Source organism: Hypanus sabinus, chromosome 1 (genome assembly GCF_030144855.1).
Source record: "Hypanus sabinus isolate sHypSab1 chromosome 1, sHypSab1.hap1, whole genome shotgun sequence".
Lineage (NCBI taxonomy): Eukaryota > Metazoa > Chordata > Chondrichthyes > Myliobatiformes > Dasyatidae > Hypanus > Hypanus sabinus.
The window spans coordinates 74,571,771-74,598,072 of record NC_082706.1 but is presented as its reverse complement, the minus strand read 5'-3'; the positions used below and the strand labels follow the sequence as shown (position 1 = coordinate 74,598,072).

Genomic DNA, 26,302 nt, shown 5'->3' with positions numbered 1-26,302 from the left:
TAAAAAGACAACATTTGATTGACACCAAGTAGCCCTTAGACTACTTGGTGTAAGGACTTAAGATAAATTGGAAGAATTTTGGGAAATGTATGATAATGCATTTTGGTAAAAGGAACAATAGTGCAGGCTGTTATTTAAATAGGGAAAAAATTCAAACATCAGAGTTGCAGAGGGACTTAGGAGTCCTCATGCAAGACTTCCAAAAGGTTTACTGACAGGTCGAGTCTGTGATGATGAAGGCAAATGCAAATGTTGGCATTTATTTGAAGGGGAATAGAATATAAAAGCAAAGAGATAATGCTGAGACTTTATAAGACACCAGTCAGGCCCACATGGAGTATTGTCAACGGTTTTGAGCCTCATATTTCAGAAAGGATATGTTGTCATTGGAGAGAATCCAGAAGAGGTTCACAAGGATAATTCCAGGAATTAAGGGATTAACCTATGAGGAGTGTTTGGCAGCTTTGGGCCTGCACTTACTAGAAATGTGAAGAATGTGGGGTGGGAGATCTCACTGAAACTTACCGAATGTTGAAAGAACTAGATAAGGTGGTTGTAGAGAGGACGTTTCCTACGGTGGGGGTATCCAGAACTAGACAGCACAGCCTCAAAACTGAGGGGTGGCCTTTTAGAAGAGAGGTAAGGAGGAACTCTTTTAGCCAGAGTGTCGTGAATTTGTGGAATGCTCTGCCACAGACTGCAGTGGAGGCCAAGTCTGTGGGTATATTTAAAGTGGAAGTTGATAGTTTCCTGATTGGTCAGGGCATCAAAGGATGTGTTGAGAAGGCAAGTGTATGGGGTTGAGTGGGATTCAGGATCAGCCAAGATGAAATGGTGGTGCAGACTTGAATGGCTGAGTGGCCTGTGTCTTTTAGTCTTATGGTTCTGATTAAACTGAAATCAATGGGAATTATGGGAAAACTCTCTCCATCAGGAGGTTCATAAGCAATAGGAGCAGAACAAGGGCATTTGACCCTATCGTGACTGCTCCATCATTCGATCATGACTGATTCATTTTCCCTCTTACTTTATTCTCCTGCCTTCTCCCTGTATCCTTTTGATGTCCTTACGAATCAAGAACCTACCAACTTCCACTTTAAATATACTGTATGACTTGGTCCCCCACAACTGCCTGTCACAATGAATTCCACAAATTCACCAGCCCCAGCTAAAGAAATTCCTCCTCATCTATGTACTCAAGGGTCATCATTATATTCAGAAATTGTGGCATTTAGACATACACCTCTACTATCTACTATCACTGCAAAATCTTCTCGGGGCAGAGTCCTTCTGCAACATTTAGTGACTTCATCAGGAAGTAGCCCATGTCTGCATGCATCAAAACCTACGCAACATTCACAGAACACTTGAGTGGGTAGATGCTGGTGAACAGCTGAATTATGCTGAAGTTGTGCTTTTACAAATGGACATGGTGTTATGTAGTTGGAGTGTTTCAAAATCTTTTGCCAGGATGCCAATAACTTGTTACTAACTGCATCTCTGGAAAAGCTAACACTGATAAAATGGGTTGGATAACAACATTCTACATTTTATCTTCATAATCTTCTGAGAATTTCTATTGTTAAAATGTGATTACAAAATCTTTTTTCAATTTTCTGTTGTAATAAAACCAGGGACCCTTGAGTTGACCACCTCGCAGATTGGACTTAATGACCCTGATTTTAAGTTGAAAGTAAATGTTACCATATGGAACCATGAGATTCATTTTCTTGCAGACATAGTAGAACAAAGAAACACAATAGAGACAATAAAAGCTACACACAAAGACAACCAATGTGCAGAGCAAATGCAATAAATAAACAAATAAATAATGATTTCTGAGAACACGAGTGCAGTGTCATTGAAAGTGAGTCCATAGGTTGTGGAATCAGTTCAGTGTTGAGGTGAGTGAAGTTATGCACATTGGTGCAGGGGCCTGATGGTTGAACTATAACTGAACTGGTGGCGTGGAACTTAAAATTCCTGTACCTCCTTTGCGATGGCAGCGAGAAGAAAATGTGGCCTCGATGGTAGGGGTCCTTGATGACGGATGTTCCTTTCTTGTGGCAGCATTCCTTGTACATACATTGAATGATGGGGAGGGCTTTTCCGGTGATGGATTGGGCTACATCTCTCACTTTTTGTAAGCTTTTCAGTTCCTGGGCAATGGTGCTTTAATATCAAGCCATGAGGCAACCAGTTAGGGTTCTCTCCACTGTGCATATATAGAAGATGCACAGTCTTCTTCCAATGAGTTGAGTGGCACAAATTAGCCACAAATTGTACATGTAGGCTTCAATGGGTCATTTATTCCAGCCATTGCTGCTCTGCTGTTGTTCCTGTCAGTGTTCCTTTTCCAATTAATTTTGGGAAGATGTGCTGGGAAAGGTTGAACAACATTCAGTGCCACTTTTCTCATGTTTGTTTTTTCATGGATGCTTTCATGCTTTATTGTTTTACAACAATTAAATCCACTGTGATCCATTTGGCTGTTTTTTGACACTGATCAACAGAAAAAGACTGTTCGTGTCGTGAAAACAGATCTCTACAAAGTGATCCAAATTAATTAGAAATATAAAACACACAATAATTGATTGCAAAATTATTCACCCCTTTCAAGTCAGTATTTAATAGATGCATCTTTGGCAGTAATTACAGCTTTGAGTTTATGTGGATCAGTCTCTAACAGCTTTTCAAATCTGGATACTGCAATTTTTCCCCATTCCTCTTTGCAAAACTGGTCAAGCTCTGTCAGATTGCATGGGGATTGTGAGTGAACAGCCCTTTTCACATCCAGCCACAAATTCTCAATTGGATTGAGGTCTGGACTCTTGACTTGGCCATTCCAGGAAAATAACTTTGTTGTTTTTAAACCACTCCTGCGTTGCTTTGGGGTCATTGTCTTGCATATCTTCTTCCAAGTTGCAGTTCACTTGTAGACTGCATCAGGTTTTCCTCCAGGATATCCCTGTATTTTTCTGCATTCATTTTAACCTTCACAAGCCTTCCAGGGTCTACTGCAGTGAAGCATCCCCACAGCATGATGCAGCTACCACCGTACTTCACGGTAGGGCTGGTGCGTTTTCAATGATGTGCAGTATTTGGTTTACGCCAACACAATGTTTAGTCTGATGGCCAAAAAGCTCAATGTTGGTTTCATCGGACCACAGAACCTCCTTCCAGTTGACTTCAGAGTCTCCCATATGCCTTCTGGCAAACTCCAGCTGAGATTTCATGTGAGTTTTTTTTCCCAAAAGTGGCTTACTCTTTGCCACTCTCCCATAAAGCTGTGATTAGTGAAGCATTCAGGCAACAGCTGTTGTATGTGCAGTCTCTCTCATCTCAGCCACTGAAGCTTGTAACTCCTCCAGAGTTGACATAGGTCTCTTGGTGGCCTCCATCAATAGTCCCTTTCTTATATAGTCACTCAGTCTTTCAGGACAGCCTGCTCTAGGCAGATTTACAGCTGTGCCATATTCTCCCCATTTTGTGATGATTGACTTAACTGTACCCCAAGGGATATTCAATGACTTGGAAATTGTTTTGTATTCATCTCCTGACTTGCACTTTTCAATACCCATTACACTGCGAGTTTTCATGGAGTGTTCTTTTGTCTTCCTGGTGTAGTTTTTGCCAGGATACTGACTCACCAACAGCTGGATCTTCCAGAAACAGCTGTATTTTTACTGCAATCAATTGAAACACCTTGACTACACACAGGTCTCCAAAAGCAGAGCTCCATTTAACTAATTATGTGACTTCTAAAACCAATTGGCTGCACCAGTGATGATATAGTGTGTCATATTAAAGGGGGGGTGGAATACATATACAATCAAGTATTTTGTGATTTATATTTGTAATTCATTTAGATCGTTTTGTAGAGATCTGTTTTCACTTTGACATGAAAAAGTCTTTCTCTGCTGATCAGTGGCAAAAAAGCCAAATTAAATCCACTGTGATTCAATATTGTAAAACAATAAAACACAAAATCTTCCGGGGGGGGGGGGGGAATACTTTTTACAGGCACTGTAGATAACATCGCAAGAACTATACCAATCTCCATCACAGTGTCTACACTTGAAAAGTAATCCAAATTACCTTTAGATGGAACCAATTAGTCTTTCTTTATTAAAAGGATGCTAACATTATTTCACAGAATGTTATGTGAAACTAGCTCCAACTTTCACAGCTATTTCATCTTACACAGCTACATCATCTTAATAGTACACATTGTAAGAAGTTTGTGGGAATTCATGGAATGGTTCTGGCAAGCTTGCCTCTTTAGTACAAATCATCCAACAGTTTAGAACAACTTACAATGTTGCCTCAGTTTCTTTGCCAGAAATCAAATTATTTTGATATTACTAATACACATTTGTCCTATTTACTCACCAATAACTTCATAATAAGTCTGAAACTATAAAGTTCTGAAATTGAGTTTTTATTTAAAGCTGTCAAATTTGCAAATAATTTTTAAATATGAAAAGGGAATAAAAGGTGATTGCCACTCTTCAATGAAAGAATCTTTAATTTCCTGTTAAGATCTCACACACACACGCGACAATACCAACTTAATATAGTCATTGTAGCGTAAAACTTGAGTCCATCTCTTTTCCACCCTTTAATAATTGAATTAAGCAGAACCTTTTTTTGCATCAATAAAAAGTGCCTGTAAAGTAGCAAAACCATCAGGTATTCAGCAATATTTTTAGCATATATTCTGAACCACAATTACCTTACCTTTTCTATCTGATCTGTTTGGAGCAGTTCACTCTTTTCACTTAGGTTTGGCCGAAATGCTTCAGGCTCCAAGTCAGGCTTTGAAGTTGCATTTTGCCTTAGACTGGTTTCTTCCCGTGTCGTTATCTAAAAGCAGGGATAATATTAACCACAATGCTACTCAGTAGCTTGAAGCAAGTTTGATAAATTGATGCAAGGTCCCAAGCAAACTAAGGGCAACTTAAAATTAACTAGCAATCCCAGAATGTTTCAGGCTTACTTCTCAAATACTTCACTGCCTTTTGGAAATAAAAATAAGCTCAGAAGCAAAGCTCCCAAGAATATGCAAGAACAATGTTCACACGATTGAAAAAATTTGGCTTCTGATAATTTTAAAGACAAATTCCATACTGTTTGAGCAGTAGGCTATATGCAAGGAAGAAATGCATAAATTCGTAGGTGAAAGAAAAATTAGTTTCCAACAGTATTAATTTGAAAACTCAAGATTTAGCATCAAAGGTGACAAACAATAACCAACCAAGAACGGTCAATTCCCCTTAATTATCATTAGTGCATTAATCTGCATTCATAGCTGAAATATGCATTGAAACTTTGATTTTGAATTGGAGGTGTTCAGGAGCAAAGGCTGTGAAGGACAATGTTGTTACCAACATCAATACACATTGCAAAATTAATGTTGGCTCTAGGATCTAGTGTAGGTTTGGTGGTGCCACTGGCAAACTGGGATGCACGGTAACTGGATGATACAGAGTTACTTCTACAATCTATAATGAAATTTGAAAAGAATGGAAGCAATAAAATAATTTATTGACAATACACTACCTTAAGTTGAGGCACGCAAAATCTCTATTCAACTTTTCACATTCTCAACACTATAATTCTGCTCCACATCAAATTGCACACATTAAGTTCAGCAGTGCTTATTATCACAATGGTCATGTGATAATAAGAGAACAGTTTGAGAAACCCATGATACAGAGGACAGAATATTGCCTCTGTTCCATTATTAACTCCCCTTCATGCAATGTGCTTCTATTATCTAGTGGTGTGTTGGTTAAAACCAAAACAAAAAAAAATCTATGGCTTTGATAATCTGCTGCTCCTGAGGCAAATATGATGCAGGTATATTTGCCACTTGTAAAACTTAGGGATGCACACAGCACATCTGCTCTAGCTTTTGGGCAAATAAAAAATAGGTTTAACTACAGATGGGCACCTTGAGACGTCTGCAGAGCTTGCGCAGTTCTTCAGTATTAAGAGCATCGATCCTGCGATGGTACTCAGTCACTGATACTACCTAAATACAGAGACAGGAAGAAAACAATTCCACTAACATTTTAAAAAAGGAATAAATATATAGATGAAGATTATGGACAGAAAAACAGGAATATTAAGTCTGGAATGGAGCTTTAAAGAAATAAAGGCAGTTTTGTGGGACTTGTGGAGGAAGGAAACCAGCAAAAAGGTTAAGTTAGGCTGTTAAAAACCCATATGGTACCTGAAAATTGTTAGATAATTAAGTATGTTGAAATACTTTTAAATAGTGAAATACTGGAAGTCTATCACAATCTATCATAAAAAAGGTCATTAATTTTCATGCAACGCTGTCTGAAAATATTAAATTATTCACAGAGAGCTGCCCAGATAACTTACCTTACATACACAAATTGCTTTCTAATATTACAATACACTGATCATAAAGATTTTTTCTGCAATTAATATCTGGTAAGGGAAATCCTAGAACCTTTTTTTAAATTGCTGCACTTAAAATGAAATGATAATGCTAGAAATGTAAGACATTCTGAAATAACACGTGCCAGAATTTTGATACCAAGATCAACTCTCATAGCTTACATTCTTCACATTTTTTACCCCAAACTCATAACAACCAAGATTAAAACAGTCTATAAATTAGGTACAATTGTGGATTATGAATCCAGAACCATTGTTCATGTTTCCTTTTTAAAGCCAGCAGAGACAATTATATTCACCTGAAAACAATTGGAACTACATTCTATGCATATCCTTCTACACAAATCAAATGTCATTCTTCAGAACCCCAAATAATGTGATCACAATTTCTTAACATAAACCTGAATATTGTTGCAATTCATGCATCTGCCACCCAAGTATAGCAACAATGAGAAATGGCAGGCAGACTTATTTTCAACAGAAGTCATGCTTACATCAAAATTTATTTAATGAACAGGAAGGATGTGATTAAGCTAGGGAGGGGGTAGAGGAGTTACACAGGAATACACTGGGACTACTTTCCCTGGAGTGATGAAGCCTGAGGAGTAAACTCTAGAGATTTACAGAATTATGGGGGCATATTTTAAGGTGGATTGCTACTGTCTTTTCCACAGCACAGTGGAGTGTAAGACTAGAGGACAGAGATGCTGAGGGGCAAGTTTTTCCACAAGAGGTCACAGAGCAACACAGCATGGATATAAGCTGTCTGGTCCAACCAGTCAATGCTGTCCATGTTACCTAATTATTTCCAATTTCCTGCATTGCACCCATATCACTCCAAGTCCTTTCATGTACCTGTCCAAGTGCTTCTACTCTACCTCATATCTCTAGCACCAGATTTAAACAAACCAGACCCATTAGGACTTCTTGCAGAGGTTGAGATTACTTGGGCTATTAGGCAATTGACAAGGGCCAATAAAACAAGCAGTGAGGTTTAAGTAAAGCGGACTGAGTTAGATTAGGGAACTGAGACTTTGGCAAGATGGAAACTAGGTTGAAACTTCTGTCAAGTTCCTCCATTTCTTTTAAATTAGTGCCTAGCTGGAACAGTGTGAATGGATCCAGGTCAGTTGTGTGCTCCTCTTGCAAGATGTGGGAGATCTGAGACCTCCACTCTCCCTGATTGCTATATACAGGTGAGAACTGCATCTGGATGCAGCTTGTTACATACTGTGTTAGGGAACTGGAGAGCTGGAGCTGACCTACAGCTCATTCAGTAGAATGAGGAAGTGAAATGAGTTACAGGGAGGTAGTCACTCCCAAAATTGGAGGAGGCAGGTAGCTGGGTGCCTCTTGAGAGGGAAAAGGAACAGGCAGGCAGTGCAGAGTACCCTTTCCCCTCAACAAATATACCACTTTGGACCCTTGGGAATGATGACACACCAGGGACTGAGCCTAGCTCTGTCACTCAGATGGGAAGAGGGGAGAAGAGCAGTGCAGTGGTGATAGGGATACAATAGAGTTCCAGATTTCTGGATCATTGGGACCTGTGGTAGGGAATGCAAAATCAGCAAAGAAAGGACGGGTTACATGCAGACTTTAGGGGGACCAATATCCTTGTAGACAGGCTTGCTAGAGTTGCTGGGGAGGGTTTAAAACGAGTTTGGCAGGGGGAAGGGAACCAGAGTAATATACGTCAAAGGATGGAGCAGTTGATGTAAAGGTAGATGCAATACATAGGGAGACTGAGGAACGACAGGCATTGGACAGTGTATAACTACAGTCAGTTGAATGGGTTGAAAAGTATCTATTTTAATGCAAGTTATCAGGAACAAGGGTGATAAACCCAGAGCATGGAGCAGTACTTAGAACTACACCTTTCTGGCCATCTCAGAGACCTGGTTGTCAGAAGGGTATAAATAGCTACTGGAGGTTCCAGGGTTTAGATGTTTCAAAAGGGACAGAGAGAGAGGTAAAAGAGGTGGGGTAATCAGGGATGGTATCACACCTGCAGAAAGGGAGGTTGTCAGAAGGAGATCAGCTACTAAGCAGTGCAGATGCAAGTCAGAAACAGGAAAGGAGCTATCACTCTAACAGAAATATTCTTTAGACCCCCAATGGCAACAGTGACAATAAGGATCAAACCAGGAGACAGATTTTTGGAAAAAAGCAAACATAACAGCCATGATGTCATGGGTGACTTCAACTTCCTCAATATTGATTGGCACCTTTTTCGTGCAAAAGTTTAGATAGAAGAAACATAGAAAACCTACAGCACAATCCAGGCCCTTCGGCCCACAAAACTGTGCCAAACATGTCCCTACCTTAAAACTAGCTAGGCTTACCCATAGCCCTCTATTTTTCTAAGCTCATTGAGGGGTCTCTTAAAAGACCTTATTGTTTCTGCCTCCACAACCGCTGCTGGCAGTCTATTCCACACACTCACCACTCTCTGCATAAAAAAAAAAATTACCTGACATCTCCTCTGTACCTACTTCCAAGCACCTTAAAACTACGCCCTCTCGTGCTAGCCATTTCAGCCCTGGGAAAAAGCCTCTGACTATCCACATAACCAATGCCTCTCATTATCTTGTACACCTCTATCAGGTCACCTTTCATCCTCCGTCACTCCAAGGAGAAAAGGCCAAGTTCACTCAGCCTATTCTCACAAGTCATGCTCCCCAATCCAGGCAAAATCCTTGTAAATCTCCTCTGCACCCTTTCTACGGTTTCCACGTCCACCTTTACCAAAGCCCAGGGATAGGTATAGATGGTATGTGAAAGTATTTAAGTGGGGGGAGGGAAAGAGAGGCAAATTATGATTGCCATCAGGCAAGAACTTGGGATGGTAAATAGAGAATGGATATACTCGGGGGAAAGCAACAGAAATGTGGAGCTCTTGCATGGGCTTCTGCTAGGGTTTCCCCATTGAGGCAGGGAAAGGATGGCGGGATAACGAAAGCATGGTTAACATGAGATAGGAAACATTTAGTCAAGGGGAAGAAAGCAGCACATTTAAGGCTGAGGAAGCAAGGATCAGGCAGTGCGCTGTAGCCAGGAAGGAGCACAAGAATGGACTTTGGAGAGCTAGAAGGGGACATGAGAAGGTCTTGGAAAGTAAGGTTTAGGAAAACCCTAAGGCTTTCTACATGTATGTGAAGAACAAGAACATGATAGAGTGAGGGTAGGACCAATCAAGTATAAAAGACGTAACATGTAGCTGGAGTCAAAAGAGGTAGGAGAGGATACAAGTGAATCTGGTTAATTAGGTCATCTGTTAATTGGGGCAGCCACTTATTTAGGACAACTCTTAAAGAAAAAACTATTTGACAGAATAGCCAGAATTCCTTTAATTTATTTAGGACACAATGTCATTTAACTGGGGCCAAACACTATTGCCAAAGTTTCTAACTAGCATCAGATGTGTGTACTTCTATGGCTGTTAAGACACTACACCATGCTTTAAAAATAGTGCCAGCCATATACACCTGTGTTCAGAAAATGGTGATTTCAGGCTTGGAGATGCTAGAAATGGCTGGGAGTCAAAATGAAATGATTTCACTCCTTCAACAAGTTAGGACCTACAAAGAATTTGAAGGTATGAAATTGAACATTTGGATGAAGCTATCATTGAAATGAAAGCAGCCCATTACCTACAGTAGGCATCTGTGCTGATTTTGTTCATTTACAGTCAATCAAAAGAATATGAATCAGGTTTAATATCACTGGCATACAGTGTGAAATTTATCTCGCAGGATAATGCATAATAGAAAAATTATGTACTCTGGATGAATTCCTATTAGAAATTGATAGCTATTAGAAATTAATGCGGTTTTATAGTACTGTTGTAGTATTGTTAGTGTTCTAATTTGTTCTTTATTTTATAATAAACTGTAGCCTGTCTTTTTATCAAATACTTTTTTAACTATTTCCATGATACTTTGGCTAATTGGGGTAGCCATTTAATAGAGCTGAACTGTACTGGTCCCAATTAACCAGAATCCACTGTACTTTCCTTCAGTATTCACTAATGAGAGGCTTCTTGACATTTGTGAAAACAGCATAAAACAGGCTGATATGCTAGAACATGTTGACGTTAAGAAAGAAGATGTGCTGGAACTTTTGAAAAACTTTGGAACAGTTAAGACTTCAGGACTGGTCAGGATATACCCCAAGTTACTACGGGAAGCGAGGGAAGAGATTGCTCTGATCTTTGAGTCCTCACTGGCCACAGGAGCAGCACCAGAAGACTGGAGGGTGGTAAGTGTTATCCTTTATTTCAAGAAAGGTAAAGGGGATAGTCTTGGGAAAGTCTTACATCAGTGGTACCTCATGCACCCCCTGATATGAATTATTTGAGGAAGTGATTAAACATAGTTTTGAAGGCAGTCGTGTGCACGGATTTTATCAAGGCATTTGATAAAGTTCCCCTGGTGGACTCATTCAGAAAGTCAGGAGGCATGGGATCCAGGGATACTTGGCTGTGCAGATGTTGGTGACCACCAATGTTCTGCAGGAAACTGTTCTGGGACTGTTGCTCTGTGATTTTGATAAATAACTTGGAAATGCAATGGTGAGTTAGTAAGTCTGCAGATGACACGAAGTTTGGTGATGCTGTGGATCCTAGGTTACAATGGGACATTGATAGGTGCAGAGCTGGACTGAGAAGTGGCAGATAGAGTTCAATATGGAAAGTGTGAAATAATATACTCTGGAAAGTCGAACTTGAAAGCAAACTACAAGGTTGATAGCGAGATTCTTAGCAGTGTGGAAGAACAGAGGTCTAGGTCCATAGACCCCTTAAAGTTACCATGCAGGCTGATAGGGAGGTTAAGAAAGTGTAACCACCTGAATAAAGCTGGTCTTCATTAGTCAGGGGATTCAGTTCAAGAGTTGTGAGATAATGCTGCAGTTCTTAAAAACTCTAGTTAGACCACTTGTGTTCAGTTCTGGTCACCTCATTTTAGGGAGGATGTGGAAGCTTTAGAGAGGGTGGAGAAATTTACCAGATGGTGCCTGGATTAGAGCATGCCTTGTGAGGATAGGTTGAATGAACTCAGGCTTTTCTCTTTGGAGTGAAGGAAGTTGAGAGGTGACTTGATAGAGGTGTACAAGAGGCAAAGACAGAGTGGACAGCCAGAGACTATTTCTCAGGGCAGAAATGGTTAATATGAGGGGGCATAACTTTAAGGTGTTGGGAGGAAAGTATAGGGGAAAGATTAGGAGATAGAGTGATAGGTGTGTTTAACTGCCAAGGGTACTTATCGAGGCAGATATATATGAAACTCTTGCATAGGCACATCAATGCTACGTGGGAGGGAAGGGTTAGAATTAATCTTAGAGTAGTTTAAAAAGTTGGCACAAAATTGTAGGCCAGAGGGCCTGTACTGTTCTATGCATCTGCTTTACCCTTCCCCTACCCTGGGGATGTCTGTTACCATCTGCCTTATTTAGATCTTTCATCATTTCAAGCACTATACAGTTGCTCCTCATTCTCTTAAGTATATGGAATGGGCGGCCAGAGGAAATGGTAAAGGTGGGTACAACTACAATGTTTAAAAAACATTTGACAGGTACATGGAAAAGAAAGGTTAGGGGAATATGAAGAGCATGCCCAAATGGGATAGGCATTTGGTCAAACATGCTAAAGGACTCATTTCTGTGCTGAATTATATATCTATAATAAGTAATCTGTTGCCATATCACACATTATATACATTTAAGCATGATTATTTTAATTCTTAATTTCTTGGCATTCAGAATAACCTTAAGGCTACCACACTCCTATATTATCTCTGCCTCCTCCACTCTGGAATTCTTCATGGGTAGGTAGGGTAGGCCTCCGTTATTCTCGATAGACCATGGATTTGTGCCTTGTAAAGTTTCCAGGGCACAAGCCTGGGCAAGGCTATTTTTAATGGAAGACCAGCAGTTTCCCAAGCTTGCAACTCTCCCCTCTCCATGCCACCGATGTTGTCCAAGGGAAGGGCAAACATTACGGATGGTGCAGTTTGTTTTAAATTACCCAGCTCTAGTATCTATATTTAATCCAACTCAATTTTTCCTGTAAACACCAATGTGACAGTAAAGGACAACTTAACTGGATAATTTGGATTATTCACCCTCAACTGCAAGTGCAAAAAGACAAGCAGCTAATGAGAAATAAAGAGGCAAAAGAGAAATTCTCATCTTTACTGTACCTCTTTTTTTTAATAAACAAATCCTTTATTGTGAATGTGAACAGCCACATATCTTGATTGTACATGGATAAGTTCAAAATTGGCTGCTACTGCTCCCTCCAACTAACGCATAGTCAATATCGACAACAGTGCATTTTGTTGAATAAACTTCTAACATGGTGCAAGAAAAATACATTCCCTATACTGCTTTCTTTGTCCTCAGGGGACTTGCAGCACTTTATGCCCAATGAGATAATACTGGAAGAGCAGTCATTCTCAGAATGATGAAAAAACTAATCTGCAAGGTCTCTCAAATAGCACTGCGAAAAGGACCAGATAGATAATGGTCTGGGTTATGGATTCAGCTGCTATTCACTGTACGGCTAACTGCTCAAAATCTTTGCTGGCTTATATGTAGACACTTATTTTGATGTGTTTATGAAATTTGCAGCATCTGGGTCAAACATTCATGAGACATTATGGGATATCAGCAGTAGGGGAAATGTATGCCATTATAATGTCAAATCATGGGCCACCATATTCCTCACTTGAACAGATCCTTCAGATCAGGAGATGAGCCCTCTTTCAATGCAGAGTGTAGAAAACTGTGCCAAGATAGCACCAATGACAGTAAAACTGAAGTGCCACGTTATTGAATACTGGACAACTTTATAAAACAGTGGTGAGACGAGGAAGCTCAACAATTCCACAAACATTAGATCAGGTCGAAGCTCGGTGATGTCATCAGGATCCATTGTAAAAGGTGAACAATTTAAAGACTGACAGAAAACAGCATTATAAATGTCTCTGCCTCAAAGTTTTATGGTCCAGTGATTATGTATCATAATGACTCTTAAAAGTCCTCTGAAAAGACCCTGACTGTGCCAATGATGTTACATTCAAGCATGGAGAGAATTAAATGCATTCACCTCATTATTTTCTGTCCTGGACCCAGCACGTTAGTGCAATTGTGAAGAAATAACAGTAGCAACCCTATTTCGTTAGGAGTTTGTGGAGATTTGGCTTGACATCTAAAACTTTGACAAATTTCTACAGATGTGTACTGGAGAGTGTATTGACTGGCTGCATCATGGGCTGGCATGGAAACACCAATGTTCTTTATGGAAGGTCATCCAAAAAGTAGTGGATTTGGTCCAGCATATTATGTGTAAAGTCCTCCCAACCACTGAGGACATCTACATGAAACACTGCTAAAGGAAAAAGAGCCTCAGGACTCACACCAGCAGATTCAAGAATAGTTACTAATCCACAACAATCAGGTTCTTGAACAAAGGGGATAACTACAATGACAACCAATGATCTCAGTTTAAGAATTCTTTATCTTGTTATCTCATGCTTTTTATTTATTGCCATTTTTGTACTTGCATTTGCAGTGTTTTATCTCTGGTTGATTTTTTATTGATCCTGTTATAGTTACTACTCTATAGATATGCAGAGTATTCCCACAGGAAAATGAATCCCTGGATTCATATATAGTAACATATATGAACTTTGATAATAAAACTTACTTTGAACTTTTAGCATCCATGTAGGAACCAATTCTGATTGGCAAAGTCAATCTCAACTCAGTCAACTTTGTAAAGGTTTCTAACAAACAAGTCCAGGCTGGTGTTGAAATTGGAAAAGCTGTCCCTTGCACTGTAATGCTTGCAGACAACACATCTCCTCTTCCATAATCTGAGGATATCTCCCTCCCAGTAGGACAGGATAAATTCACAGAGGTTATAATACAGTGGCAAAGGTGGTATTAAGTAAACTAGGAATCCTCTAAACACTTTCAAAATTATCATTGCCAAATTTACTATCAACATCTGGAGGATGTGGATTCATTACTAGCCTAAAATTCAACTGGACCAGACACAGGCTATAACATTAGATCAGATTATGGTTATTCTGTGGTGAGAGAATCAATCCTAATGCCTTTTTCAAGAACGAGATTAGGAGCACTGGTACAAAGAAACTTCTAAGTCAGAGAATATATAAAAAAATAATTACAGCAAAAGATGGGAAATGCTGAAGCAAAATTTAATAAAGACACAAAAGGTGGTGAAATTTTAAAAAGCACTGCAGGTTACAGGGAATCTGAAAGAAGAACAGAAATGCTGGCTACATCAATGGAAAGATAAACAATGTTAATTCTTTTAGTTGAGGGCCCTTCATGGAAACTGGGTACAAGAGAACAAGTTAATTTCAAGTTGCAGAAAGGATAGGGGAGAAGAGGGTTGCCATGGTACAAAAGAAATCCTCTTTGGTAGGGCGTGTCTTAGTTGCCATGGTTATAAGCTGTTGATGGGTTAATGAAGGCAGTTAGAAAGAGAAAGCAAAACACAAAGAATATAAAAGTTATTACACGTAAAATTGTAGGAAGGGCCTGGCACGTTAAGCCGATACAAACAGAGAAAGCACAACTGTCTGAACTTGATAGTGAGAGTGGGACGACAAATTAAAGTGGCAAGGTCACCCTGGCCTATTGACAGCTTCCTGCACTATTTTACTGAAGTCCTAAACAAGCTTGAAGAACAGCTCCTCAGTTTTCAACTAAGCACTCTGCAGACTATCACCCAGTACTGAATCCAACAAAGTTTGGTAACTTCCTTTGTTTGTATTAGAATTGTGACACTCTCTAACAGGCTGAGCAGAACCACATCCCATTGGCAATCAATGGCAGTAGCATCAGTGAAAGCCCAACAGTTAATCAAAATCAAAGGACTGCCACTGACCAGAACTTCACCTGAAGCTGCCCCATAAATATGTGAATTAAAAGGGCAGATGAGAAAGTGGATGCACTGTGGCCAGCAAGTCCAGCTCCACAGCAGTATCAATTATCCAAGATGGAAAATTCCAACAATAAAGTAGTTGCTGAACATCAAGAGAAAGTGGTTGCATGCTATCTTGTTGAAGTTGGACATTGTCTGGCCTTTGCAACATGAATATGATTTCCTTCTTATCAGCCCAAGCATAAGCTTGGCTAGATCTCATGAGCATGGACCACTTCAGTATCTGTTGCAAACACTGATTATTAACAAACATATCTGAATTTATAATGAACAGAAACTTTTCCATCAATGGATCGAAGTTCCACAGACAAGGATGTTCTCTCACAACAAGAACTCTGGTTCAACCTATAACTTGAATTTTGCCTACTACTCCATAAATGCTGCTTAACTTAAGAGTATTGCCAGCATTTTCTGGTTTTATTTTACTGATGAGCAAACAGCACACCAGAGCACACTGCTCACAAGAGTGGACTGAGACTCAAAAGCTACAGAACTGGAAAGCTGAAATTAAAAACAGAAAAAGCTGGGAACACTCAGTAGTTCAGGCTGCATCTGTGGAAAGAGTGACAGAGTTGATGCTTCAGGCTGGACACTCAAGTAGGAAAGAGATAAAACAAGTTAGTCAGTCAACACTGTTTGGTAAGATTGGACTATATTTATGTTTCATGGACATCACAAACTTGGGCAGCTTTCAACATTGCTGGGTGATGATTGCTGCTGTAGATATCCTGGTACAATTTGGGTAGAAGCAAAGCTAAACCTGACGCATGTCCTTCAGGATGCCATTGGGTCTGCAACAAGTAGAGTGAATCACACTGGCGGAAGTCTGGCCTCCGTGACAGTAAAGATTGTGGAAAGAACTCAGTAAATCCTGCATCATCAATACAAAGGGTTACCATCAAACAGAAACTTGGAATGTTTTTGGCTCAGGTATGGGCCTCAGCCTGGGCTCTCTGAGGCTTTCTTTATTAGGAGAAAGCAAAGGTAAGTGATTGCTGGAGATATTTGGCCTTTTTATTTCACAGTTATATGTCCAAAATTGCCATTGTGGAGAACAGAATTTCTTGAAGACAGAGAATAAGGTCATCCACCCTAATGACCCCTTGCCAGTTCCCTGCAACCACTCAGTTACATTGCCTGCTCTTCCCCATAGCCCAAAACATTATCTTAAATACCTATTTTAAAAGCCCAATTGACTACTTTTGCCACTAACAAAGTTCCCCCCCCCACTCCCTTTTGAATGTATTTCCTGCCCCCTCAATCACCTGTAAATAGAACAGATTCTCTCCACATGCCAGAAAGGGACTAGTCACAATTAAATAAACTTCAATTAAATCGCTTTCAGGCCATCAACCCTCAATGTTAACTTTGATTCACTGCCCTGCTGAATAGTTAATCTTAAGACTACAGGAGGCAGCCATTCAGACAATAGGTGCAGTACGCCAATCGGCCCTTTGAGCCAGCACTGCCATTCACTGTGATCATGGCTGATCATCCACAATCAGTACCCCGTTCCTGCCTTCTCCCCATATCCCTTGATTCTGCTATCTTTAAGAGCTCTATCTCTTTCTTGAAAGCACCCAGAGAATTGGCCTTCACTGCCTTGTGAGGCAGAGAATTCCATTGATCCACAATTCTCTGGGTGAAAAAGTTTTTCCTCAACTCCGTTCTAAATGGCCTACTCCTTATTCTTTAATCTTTAGTCAGTGCTGCCCTCCACATCAATCTCAGCTCTACTGTCCCCTGTAAGAAACTCTCTCTCTCTGTACCCAAAAACTGCCCTTTCTTTCTTTCACCACCTACCTCCACAAAAAGAGATAAGGTACAAGTTCCAATTAACTTGCTTCTTACATTTCTGTTTATTATTCAATATTTCCAGCATCCACTGTTCTTTTGATTTCCAATTTCATGTTCCAAAAACTCAAGACAACTGGGAGACCAAGATCTGTCATTCCAAAAACCATTCTAGTATGTTTTTACCATCTTCTCTAGGAATATCATATCTTTTAAAAAACATAGTCACTAGATTTAAGCACAATTTCCTCCCTGTTCTTAGGTTCTAAGCCACTATTTAAGAAATCCGAGATCCGGTAAACTTCAGCAATCACTGTTTTAACATGCCCTGCCAATTCCAAGGACCTGTACACTAGGTCTCTGTTCGCAACTTACAGCTCTGCTGAGAGGACTGTATTCTTCTGCCTTGCTCTTTCTGGCTAAATGCATCAATCAAATTTTGCTATTAACTTTAAATTGTGACTCACCTGCCCATCTTGCCAGCCTTCATCTTCTTGTAAGCTATTTCTACCGATCCCAATATTTATCATATGCCTAGGTTGGTGTCATCCACAAATCTTGAGTTTTAGCCTGCACATCCATCCTGAAATCATGAAGTTTCTGTACTGTCCTCTGAGCAAACCCACAACTTACAGTTCTCCACTGTTTCAGCAGTTGAGACCTTTTATTCCATGAGCCTGCATTATGTTTAAACAATCCTTCAAATTGGGCCTCATCATGCAACAACTTCTGTCTGTTGTTTCATCCTTAAGCGTGCTGGTTTTAAACGCCATATTTTATTTAAATATTTATGATGCTTCGATTGATTCCAGTAGACAAGTATTAAGACATATCCAGTCGCAAACACACCCAAAAACAGAACATTTGAAAACTTGACAAACCACAACCAAGAACTTACTCTGGCATCTATTTTAACATTTTTAAAATAAAACATCCAAAATTTGCACAGGCTTGGCGCACAGGGAACATTTAGTCTGAAGGTCGGCAATAGGTTTGCCTTCAGAGGATAAGATGGATTGTGCATGCCTAAGTGAAACACATAATTTCAGTTCAAGTACAAAAAGTGAAGATAATCTGTGTTTTAAAAATACCGAGGTTAATTTTAAATTGAAGGTGCATTTGTGTTTCCCGGAAAGGTGGTTGGAGAAGTACTTTTGAGAGGGAGATTCGGGGAAAGATGTCCTTTAGGCTAAGGGCGTCGGTGACCAGCACGAGCTAAGCTAAGCAAGGCAGAACGGAAAAGGCGGCTAGCTCCAGCTCAGAGCCGGAGTGACACCTCACCGCGGGTGTAAACTGGGAAGAGGGTCGGCTGCATCCCCCATGCGAAACCGGGCCCAGCCCTGCGGCTGCCCCCTCCCTACTTGCCATTGAGTATTTGTATCCAACGCGCGGGTCCTTGCGGCCAGTTACTGGGGTCTTCATCTTGCCGACCACGAATCGGGACATAATTTCCAGCTGTTCTCTCAGCACAACACCATTACCCGCCACCCATCGTCACACACAACAGCCATAGCCCCCACACACACCGCAAACTGCTACAGACCGCCCCACTCAAGCCCGTCGGCAGTTTTAGTGGGCGGGTCCACTGTCGCCTGATGGACAGCGGCTCCGACCATTCACCTTCCAAGGATTAGCGGGCGAACCATCCAATCAGCATCCTCGCCCTCCTCCAGCTTTCATTGCCTAACCAAAGGGCAGGTAGGCTGAATGCCAACGCTGACGTCTTTGATTGATGGATTCGAGGGATTACGTTTGTCAAGGTAATAGAGGCCAACCGAGAAAAAGGATTAATCAGATTGAAGCCCATGGAATAAGATACAGGAAGCAGTAATAGTACATTTTTTCTATGGTCAACTCTCCTCTCCTATTTGATTCCTTTTTCTCCAAACCTTGACCTTTTCCACCCGTTTTGTCTTCACCTATAACCTTCCAACTGGACTCCTTCTCCTCCCTCTACCTTTTTTTTATTCTGGCAGCTTCCCCCTTCCTTCCCAGTCCTGAAGAAGGGTCTTGGCTTGAAACGTTGACTATCTAGTCATTTCCATAGATGCTTCCTGAACTGCCGAGTTCCTCCAGCATTTTGTGTGTTGCATTGTATTGAATGTGTGTTTGGACTAGAGGTAAATGAAGTTTGCCAGGAGTCATTATTCATTATAGTAACAGCAACAAGGAGGGGAATATAAACTACCATTTACAGTAAAGAGTTAGGGTTATATCTGCAGAGTACTTTATGAACAGCGGATAGTTATACAAAATTATGAGGGCTATAGATAAGAGCTATTTCCTCACAGGTTGGGTGAGACTATAAGTCATCCAATTTGTAGAGGTCATAGGTTTCTAGTGAAAGGCGAAATATTCAAGGGGAATCGGAAGGGAAATTTCTTCACCCAGAGGGTGATGCAAATGTAAGCTGCAGTAGAAATGGTAAATGGATGAGAGAGGTTGGGAGGGATATAGTCTGGGTTCATATAGAAGGAACAAGGCGGAGGATTGGGTTGGCATAGACTGGATGGTCTGAAGGGCCTGTTTCAGTACTATGGCAGTCTGTGACTCTAATGGACTGAGAAAGTGATTCAAATAAGCATGTGAGATTCTGTTATTTATTAATAGGCACACTGAATTTTTAAAAAAACAAGTAAGTCTTGATTTAAGCTTACAAAACAACTAGTTGGGCAATATTTGAGGTATTTAGACCAGTTCTGTGCACCATACCATAGGAAAGATGCAAAAGCTTTAGACAGGATACCTAAGAGGTTTAACTAAATTGGTTCCAGGTGCCTTGATATACAGATTAGAGATGCTGAAGTTGTTCTACTTTGAAGGGAATCTGATTGAGGTTTTAAAATTTTACAGGGCTTAGGCAGAATAAATTGCTGGAAATCTTAGTCATTGAGGATAGTGGAGACCAGATTCTGAGATAGATTTAAGGTGGAGATAGATAAATATTTAAAAAAAAGGAATTGAAGGTTACAGGGAACATGCACAGAAGAGGAGTTGAGGCCAGCACATATCAGCCATGATCATACTGTGGTGGGGCATGCTTGAAGGGACCTGGTGTCCCTCACCCTCTCCTGTTTCCATGTGTTAATGAGATAAATCCTTCCTACTAGCACAATATTCAACAAGTAGAGAGTGTCGAAGAAGATGCTTGATAAATGAACCAAAACATGAGGTATATAATTTGCAGGAATATTTGGGAAAGAGGAGCGGGACTATCTGGTTTGCTCTTGCACTGAGCTAGTCTGGGTCAAATAGCCTCCCTCCCTGCTGTAATCCCTCTGTGATCCTATGGATTGTATACAGCTGTTTTGTTTAAGCATTTGGTGATCAAAAATGATTTTACCTGAAACATATGTTATTGAAAATGGTAACACCCAATATAAATATTACTTGCCATCTATCACCTCTGTAAGAATGTTGTCCAGACATACAAATGCAGACAGCTTTGGTTTCGGAGTTGAAAATGGGACTGAGTATTGTCTGTGCATTGGGAAACATCTTTAATCCCTATTTTACAATGTAAAAGAGATAATTGAAGGAGCAGGTGAAGGCACCCTAACATTGCACCCTGCTGAAAACCTCTCTGTAGGTGGGATGATTGACTTCCAACAACCACAATCATTTACCTTAGTGCAAAGTAGTAGATGATTACTTTCTCAAATGTACCCTTTATGTCACTCTCACCTCATCTCTGGAATTCAGCACTTTGCTCTGTATTTAGGCCAAAACTCTGATTAGATCTGAATGCAAATGATCCTGATAAAACCAAAGAAGACACAAGAGACTGCAGATGCTGGAATCTGGAGCAACACTTGAAAAGTGAACACTTGGAGGAACTCAGCAGGCCAGGAAGCATCCACGGAGTGAAATGGACAGTTGATGCTTGAGGTTGAGACCCATCATCTAGGCAGATGCAGACGTAAATCCAGATGAAAGGTCTTGACCTGAAATAGCGACTCTCCATTTAAATTGAATTGAATTGACTGTATGTCTTACATCCTTCACATCCATGAGGAATAAAAAGTTTTTATGTTACATCTCCTTCTAAATGTGCAATGTGCAATCATAGTAATTTATAATAATTGATAATAAATAGAACAGTCAATGTAACATATACACTTAAATCAGCATGAGTTCATCAGTCTGATGGCCTGGTGGAAGAAGCTGTCCTGGAGCCTGTTGGTCCTGGCTTTTATGCCACAGTACCGTTTGCCGGATGGTAGCAGCTGGAATAGATTGTGGTTGGGGTGACTCAGGTCCCCAATGGTCCTATGAGCTCTTTTTACACACCTGTCCTTGTAAATGTCATGAATCATGGGAAGCTCATAACTACTGATGTGCTGGGCTGTCCACACCACTCTCAGAGTCCTGCGATTAAGGGAGGTACAGTTCCCATACCAGGCAGTGATGCAGCCAGTCAGGATGCTCTCAGTTGTGCCCCTGTAGAAAGTTCTTAGGATTTGGGGGCCCAAACCAACTTCCTCAACTGTCTGAGGTGAAAAAGGTGCTGTTGTTTTCACCACATAGCCAGTATGTACAGATGTGAGGTCCTTGGTGATGTGGATGCCAAGGAACTTAAAGCTGTTTACCTTCTCAACCCCAGATCCACTGATGTCAAAAGGGGTTAGTCCATCTCCATTCCTCCTGTAATCCACAACCAGCTCCTTTGTTTTTGCAACATTGAGGGAGAGGTTGTTTTCTTGACACCACTGTGTCAGAGAGATGACTGTTTCCTTGTAGGCCACCTCGTTATTGTTTGAGATAAGGCCAATCAATGTAGTGTCATCGGCAAATTTAATCAGCAGATTGGAGCTGTGGGTGGCAACACAGTCATGGGTATACAGGGAGTAAAGGAGGGGACCTAGTACACAGCCCTGAGGGGCTTCTGTATCCTCCATAGATGCTGCCTGACCTGTTGAGTTCCTCCAGATGTTTTCCTGATGAAATTCAAACTATGCATCTGTGCATAAGTGATTATGAGCAAGTTGCTTGCACTATTGATAATTCCTTTACTACTTGGCTAACATTTGATACAGAAGGCAGAAGACAACAGTCAAATGCAATGAACTGTAGAACTTTGAGTCATTTGCAGTGGAATTACTTAGCTCTGTGTATTATGTGTTTATTGTTTGGTGCTCGTATTACTTCATCCTATGTTGCTGCTCTGTCAGGTTTGGCGCCAATCTTTGGTACGCTCATTGAATCACGGCTAATCTGCTGGTGAATTTGTAATTGATGCAGGTTGTTGTGTACCGTCCAGCAAGGTCTTCTAAATATACAGGAACAGACTACAACAAACTACAAGTGCATCAAATTACAAGTGCATTTACAAGAGAAGACTATCTCCAATTACTCAAGTCATCAATAGGTAGCTTCAAATTTACAGTTCAAAACAGATCACTTTTATACGTTTGCAGAGTCCAATAATTTGTCAACTTTATCCCTTAATTGCACTGCTGTCTTATCTTGCATCTGTTTTGAAGGAACCGCATTTGTCTTTAAATGGGCCCATTTGTCTTTGAGGCTTCTCCCCCTTCATCCAGCAACACAGGATGAACATATCAAGCAGCAAATGAAAACTACCCTCAGCCATAAATCACAAAACCTTGCAAGCTTCTCATCTAACCACATTAGCAAAACACTCTGGAATCACACAGGTTCCATCTTGTCACATTACATTCCACAAAAGTTATAATTCATAAAGACTTCAGGGTTACATGTATATTTCCACAAGGGGAGCATACCCCTTGTGTTGCGGTGGAATACAATCCTGAATATTTGTAGATGTTCAAATCTTGAGGTGCCAAATCCATTCTGAGTACATCCTATTTAGTGTAATGGCCATGTCATATTATGCAATGAAGAATTCTGTGTATGCAAGCTGGCATGCAGTGAGTAGAGTGATGCACTGACATATTAGCCAATGAAGTCCAAACCCATGGGACAATTAGAAATTGTGTAGAGAACTCCAAGCAAGGTTAATTTGACCATTTCAAGTAGACAGTATGACAGAACTGAAAGTAACAACATTGAAGTATGACACTGCACCCATCTCAGACTACTGGAGATGATCAATGCTGTATATACTTTTGTGCATATTCTATTACTTTTGGCTAACCTCTCATCTATTTCTACAGCTTTGAATTTCCCTCCAAGAAAATGAGCACAATTTTTTATTTCACCATTCAACTTCTCACAAATTTCTCAGATCTTTCTTGGAGTTCCTCCCCCACCCCCAACACCAGCAGGTTACATTGAGAAGGATTCTATGAGCAGAGGAAGCATAGGAATATAGTTGCAAGATTTAAAAACAAATCAATTTCACAGTGCAGGTCATGAGCTATCATTTTCAGATAACATGGCAGCTACCAATACTTCATAATCCTGGACAGTCAAGGGTTCGTCACACACATTCACATCACTGCAACACATCAACAACCTTTGCAGAAATAGCATCACAGAATCTGCTACACAGTTGTGACTTATGACAGCATATTAAAATGCGAATGACTCAAATGCTAATAGATTACACTGAGAAACACTAAAGAAATAGTACACAAATTGAAGATTGTGATATTTATTTCTAAATGACATATTTAAATGCCTTTCACATTTTACAATCTTGCCTTATGTGGTTGCTGGAAGTCTATTCCCTCTCTCCTCAAGTACCCTCAAATGTCCTTCATGGCTCTAGATGCGCCGACTTCAAAGATAACTGAAGGAAAATCCGAGTATGATTGGCTCTGGAGGGAGGTGAGTTAGGGTGAATTTGTGGGGGTGGAGGCAACACCAATGTACGGGTGCACACCAGCACTCTTATCTGCTGTGATGAAATGCTTTAAGAGGTCTGTCATGGCTAGAACTCTAGAATTAGCTCTTGCCTGAGCAAAGACCAGGACAAGCTGCCATATGCCTTCTGCCACGACAGTCCTACAGCAAATGCAATCTCACTGGCCCTGCACTCAGCTTTGGAGCACCTAGCAACAGCAAAGAAAAATATCAGGCTGCAGTTGATCGATTTCATTTTGGTGTTCAGCACCATTAAGCCCTCTATACAAATCAGCAAGCTTCGAAGTCTGGGGCTCGCGACCTCCCTTTGCAACTGGATTCGCGACCTCCTTATTGGGCAACCAGTCAGTGCGGATTGATGTTAACATCTCCTTCTTGCTGACAATTAACACCAGTGTACCTTAAGGATGCATGCTAAGCCCACTGCTTTACTCTCTACACCTATGACTGTGCCCCGAGACAGTTAAAATACCATCTATAAAATAGGGATGACACCATTGTTGTCAGAATCTCAGATGGTGATGAAGTGGCCTACAGAGGTGCGTTAAATTGGCTGATGGAGTGGTGTTGCAATATCAACCTCACACTCAACATCAACAAGACCAAGGAATTGATTGTTATCGTCAGGAAGGGGAAGTTGGGTGCACACACACCAGTCTTCATTGAGGGGTGTGTGGTGGAAAGAGTGAGCAGCTTCAAGTTCCTGGGCAGCACATCGCAGCGGATCTACCTTGAGCCCAATACATTGACGCAATCACAAAAAAGGCACATTAGTGGATCTACTTCATTAGAAGTTTTAAGAGATTTGGTATGACTCCAAAGATTCTTGCAGATTTCAACAGATGTACAGTGGAGAGCATTCTGCAGGTTTGCTCATAGCCTGGTATGGAAGCTCTAGTGTGCAGGATCAAATAAGGCTGCAGAGGTTTGTAGACAACCAGCTCCATCACAGCACAACCATTGAGGACATCTTGAAGAAAAGCTGCCTTAAAAAGGAAGTATTCGACATTAAGGACCCTCACCATTCAGGACTTGCCCTCTTTACAATGGGAAGGAGGTTCAAGAGTCTGACACTCAATGTTTTAGGGACAACTTCTTCCCCGTCATCAGATTTCTGAATGTCCATGAACCTGTGAACATGACCTCAGTATTTGTCAATTTGTTGTTTATTTTTGTAACTTATAGTAATTTTTGTCTTGCATTGTATTGTTGTTGCAAAGCAAGTAATTTCACATCATATATGAGTGATATTGAACCTGATTCTGATAAAAGCAACTTTGATGGGAATTCCCTGCCCCATTTTCACAAAGGTTCTCCATTGCTCTGCCGCACAAAAAAGTCTACTTTCTGTAGGCAATCCTCACCCCATAGACTACTTGCAGCACCCTTCACCTCCAAAGCCTGACCACCAGCCCAATACCAATCATTGTAGCATCCATTTATTCCGTCATAATGTTGTTCCTTAATTGGAAAACCGCCGCTGTATTATGTCAGCAAAGGTATTGGGTACCACCTGCTGGACCGCATGCTGACAGTCTAAAGAATTTGCAACTAATCTATCGGAATTCTGACCCAAATCTAATAATGTCAGCTTCAGCACAGTATTATACAGGAATACACAACACAGATGGAGTTCAACTTGCAGAAGTGTGAAGTGATATATTTTCAAAGGTCAAACTGGAAGGCAGAGTACGAGATTAATGGCAAGATTCTTAGCATCCTGCTGGAAAAGAGGAGTCATGGGATCCACGTCCATAGATCCTGCAAAGTTGCCATGCAAGTTGACAAGGTGATTAAGAACGCTTAGTTGCGTGGGCCTTTATTAGTCGGGGGATTGAGTCCAGAGCCACAAGGTACTATTGCAGATCTATGAAACTGGTTAGACCACACTGGGATAGTGTGTTCAGCTTTGGGTGCCTTGATACCAAAAGCATGTTAAAGCTTGGATTAGAGAGCATGTCTTCTGAAGAAAAGTTGAATTTGCTAGAGCTTTTCTCTTTGGAAAGAAGGAAGATGGAAAGGCAGTAAGAGGCATAGAGTAGCTAGCCATAGACATTTTCCTGGGGTGTCAGTGGCTAATATGTGAGGGCATAATTTTAAGGTGATTGGAGGAAAGTGTAGGGGGGATGTCAGGGATAGATTTTCTTTTAAACAGAATGGTGAGGCATGGAACACACTGCCAGGAATGGTGGTAGAGGCAGATACATTAGCGACATTTAAGAGACTCCTAGGCACAGGGATGAAAGAAAAGTGGAGAACTGTGTGGGAGGGAAGGGTTATAATTTGACTTTGGAATAGGTTAAAAGGTCA

At 40.7% G+C, this 26,302-nt stretch overlaps 1 protein-coding gene across 4 annotated transcripts in view; it reads right to left on the bottom strand.

The window, feature by feature from the left end:
- LOC132394670 (oxidation resistance protein 1-like) overlaps positions 1-26,302 on the bottom strand; it is a 513,615-nt gene that overhangs the window by 18,046 nt on the left and 469,267 nt on the right. For 2 of the 4 annotated variants that reach the window (XM_059971040.1, XM_059971058.1), the window contains 2 exons: positions 5,957-6,037; positions 4,741-4,866 (listed from right to left, as the gene is read on the bottom strand). In XM_059971040.1, the coding sequence (XP_059827023.1) occupies positions 4,741-4,866; positions 5,957-6,037 (207 nt within the window). Of the gene's footprint in view, positions 1-4,740; positions 4,867-5,956; positions 6,038-18,564; positions 18,767-26,302 lie in introns of those variants that run through there. The other 2 variants (XM_059971053.1, XM_059971046.1) reach the window with 2 other exon arrangements.